General features: G+C 52.2%; 1 protein-coding gene across 1 annotated transcript; it reads left to right on the forward strand.

Moving 5' to 3' along the window:
* Window positions 1-332: 332 nt before the first annotated feature.
* Window positions 333-1,889, forward strand: LOC147724881 (endogenous retrovirus group PABLB member 1 Env polyprotein-like). Its single transcript, XM_086967080.1, has one exon. The coding sequence runs from the start codon at window positions 333-335 to the stop codon at window positions 1,887-1,889; it is 1,557 nt and encodes a 518-aa protein (XP_086823206.1).
* Window positions 1,890-2,141: the final 252 nt, after the last annotated feature.

Consider the following 2,141-nt stretch of genomic DNA (forward strand, 5'->3'; position numbering starts at 1 on the left):
GAAACGGCACTGGCTGCATGCACACCACTGCAAGAAGGTCTCCTCGACCCTGGCCACTACAGAAAACGTCGACACCCAGGAAGAGCTCCTGAACAAAGATCGGCCATCACTGAACTGCTATCCTGATACCGAGGCACTTGAACTTGCAAAATTCTCTGATCCCACTGTGCCATCCCGGGAAAGGTATTTCCTGCGTCGAAAGGAGGGAGCTTCGGCTAAGTAGACCACGGACTAAGTTAAATCTCAGAACGGTGACCTAAACACAACCAAGGGTTACCCGGAGAGAAGCTAAACAAAGTCTGTGGTTCTGCCCACTACCGAGCACCTTGAAGATGATGGAAGCGCCAGATAAGAAGATGATGGAAGCGCCAGATAAGAAGATGATGGAAGCAACCGGAAATACCCACTACAGGAACCCAAAGACTGACAATATGCACAAATCAAAGACAATTGCCTTCTTCATTGTCTTCCTCCTTTGCCTCCTCCTCATGACTTCCTTCTGGATCTTGGAGGAAAGCACACCCGCTCATCAGATATTGCTAACCACTGCACAGCCAACCACCATGAAAGAGCACCACCTAATCTCCCTTTCGCCTCAGCTCCGAGAAAGGCGTAAGGAGTTCTGGAACAATTCCTTTGTGCAACTGTTGCACCAGCACAACCTTGCTACCAACGCCACCAACTGCTGGATCTGCGGGTTGCTCCCGCATGCCACCGGACACTCTATCCCCTTCATCCCTTCTCCTTTCTCAGTTCACGGCTCCTGCCTTGCCTGGTTGATCCTCTTGCAAGAAAGCCACAAGGACAACGCCACTAGTGGTCAAACAGTGTCGCACTTCTACTATGGGTTCTGGCTGAACAAAACCGGAAAGACTTCTGCTCCCTTTTGTCCTGTAACCTCCGGTTCCGCCTTCCATATGGACATCCCTGCCAAAGAACGAGTTGAAATGCAAGTGCTCCATAATCCAGCTAGACCCACCTTCTCCTACCTGCGGAAGCGAACGGCTGCCACTCTGACTGTGGCTCTGTCTGTTATCAATGTCACGGGTCTTGTGTGCATCGAAGGCCTGGGAACACAGCTGGTGGGTCACAGTTCCTGCCACATCACCAGGTCGTTGGACTCAACTGATCCCCCCTCCTTTGTCGCCTCTCCGAATATGTACTTTGTTTGCGGCACCAAAGCTTACACTTGGCTCCCGAAAGGTTGGGGGGGTACTTGCTACATCGCCTTCATTCTCCCCCCCACGTATGTGGCCCCAGCCAACCATCACCGGCAGAAGCGCGCCGGAGACATTGGACAAGCCGACTCCACCGGAGCACAGTTCCTGGATGCGGTGAAGGGACTTGTTCCTCTGTGGGGCCCGATGGCAAACAGCCGCGCCATCCGACACCTGACCCAGGCAGTAGAAACGACCATTAACATCACGGCTGGCATCGTCGCTAACAACACGGCTGAGCTTCAGGCAGTCCGCCTGGTGGCTCTTCAAAACCGCCTTGTTCTAGATGTGGTTCTAGCCGACCGTGGAGGAGCATGCCGCATCATCGGATCCAGCTGTTGCACCTACGTGCCAGATAACTCGCCTTCAGTCTACAAAGCAATCGAACAGCTCCACAGACTTTCCTCAGAGGTTCACCAGGAGCAAGAAGGATGGTCGCTTAGAAGCTGGTTTTGGGATACTTTGAAGGATTGGGGATGGAGGTTGTTCACGTTTATATTGATACCGGTTGTGGTACTGTGTGGGTGTTGCCTAGGAATTCAATGTTTGCCACCTTTGTGTTCACTCATTTCTAACTGCATGTGCCCTAAGACTTTGGACTTCAGAACTGAGCACATGAGTCCCCTCTATGAGATAGAAATACGTGGTCTTATGGGGATAGATCCGAATTGACAAGCTGGCGAGACATGTTAAAAGGGAGGACTGTGGAATTTTAGTTGGCGAACTGAACATCATCTGCGCCATCTTGCCCATTCCTCAGACTCACGTACGAATATGCACGGCAGCCATTTTAGGTACCATGGTCTCCCTGTTCACGATCGATCGTTAGCGCACTTCCCTGACCCCGCAAGCATCCCCCACATATCCTGGCTGCCCCCGCTCTCACATGCACAAGTCATAAACCCTCTCCTTCCGCGTGACTGT

The sequence above is a fragment of the Lissotriton vulgaris genome, chromosome 4_1 (genome assembly GCF_964263255.1).
Source record: "Lissotriton vulgaris chromosome 4_1, aLisVul1.2, whole genome shotgun sequence".
Lineage (NCBI taxonomy): Eukaryota > Metazoa > Chordata > Amphibia > Caudata > Salamandridae > Lissotriton > Lissotriton vulgaris.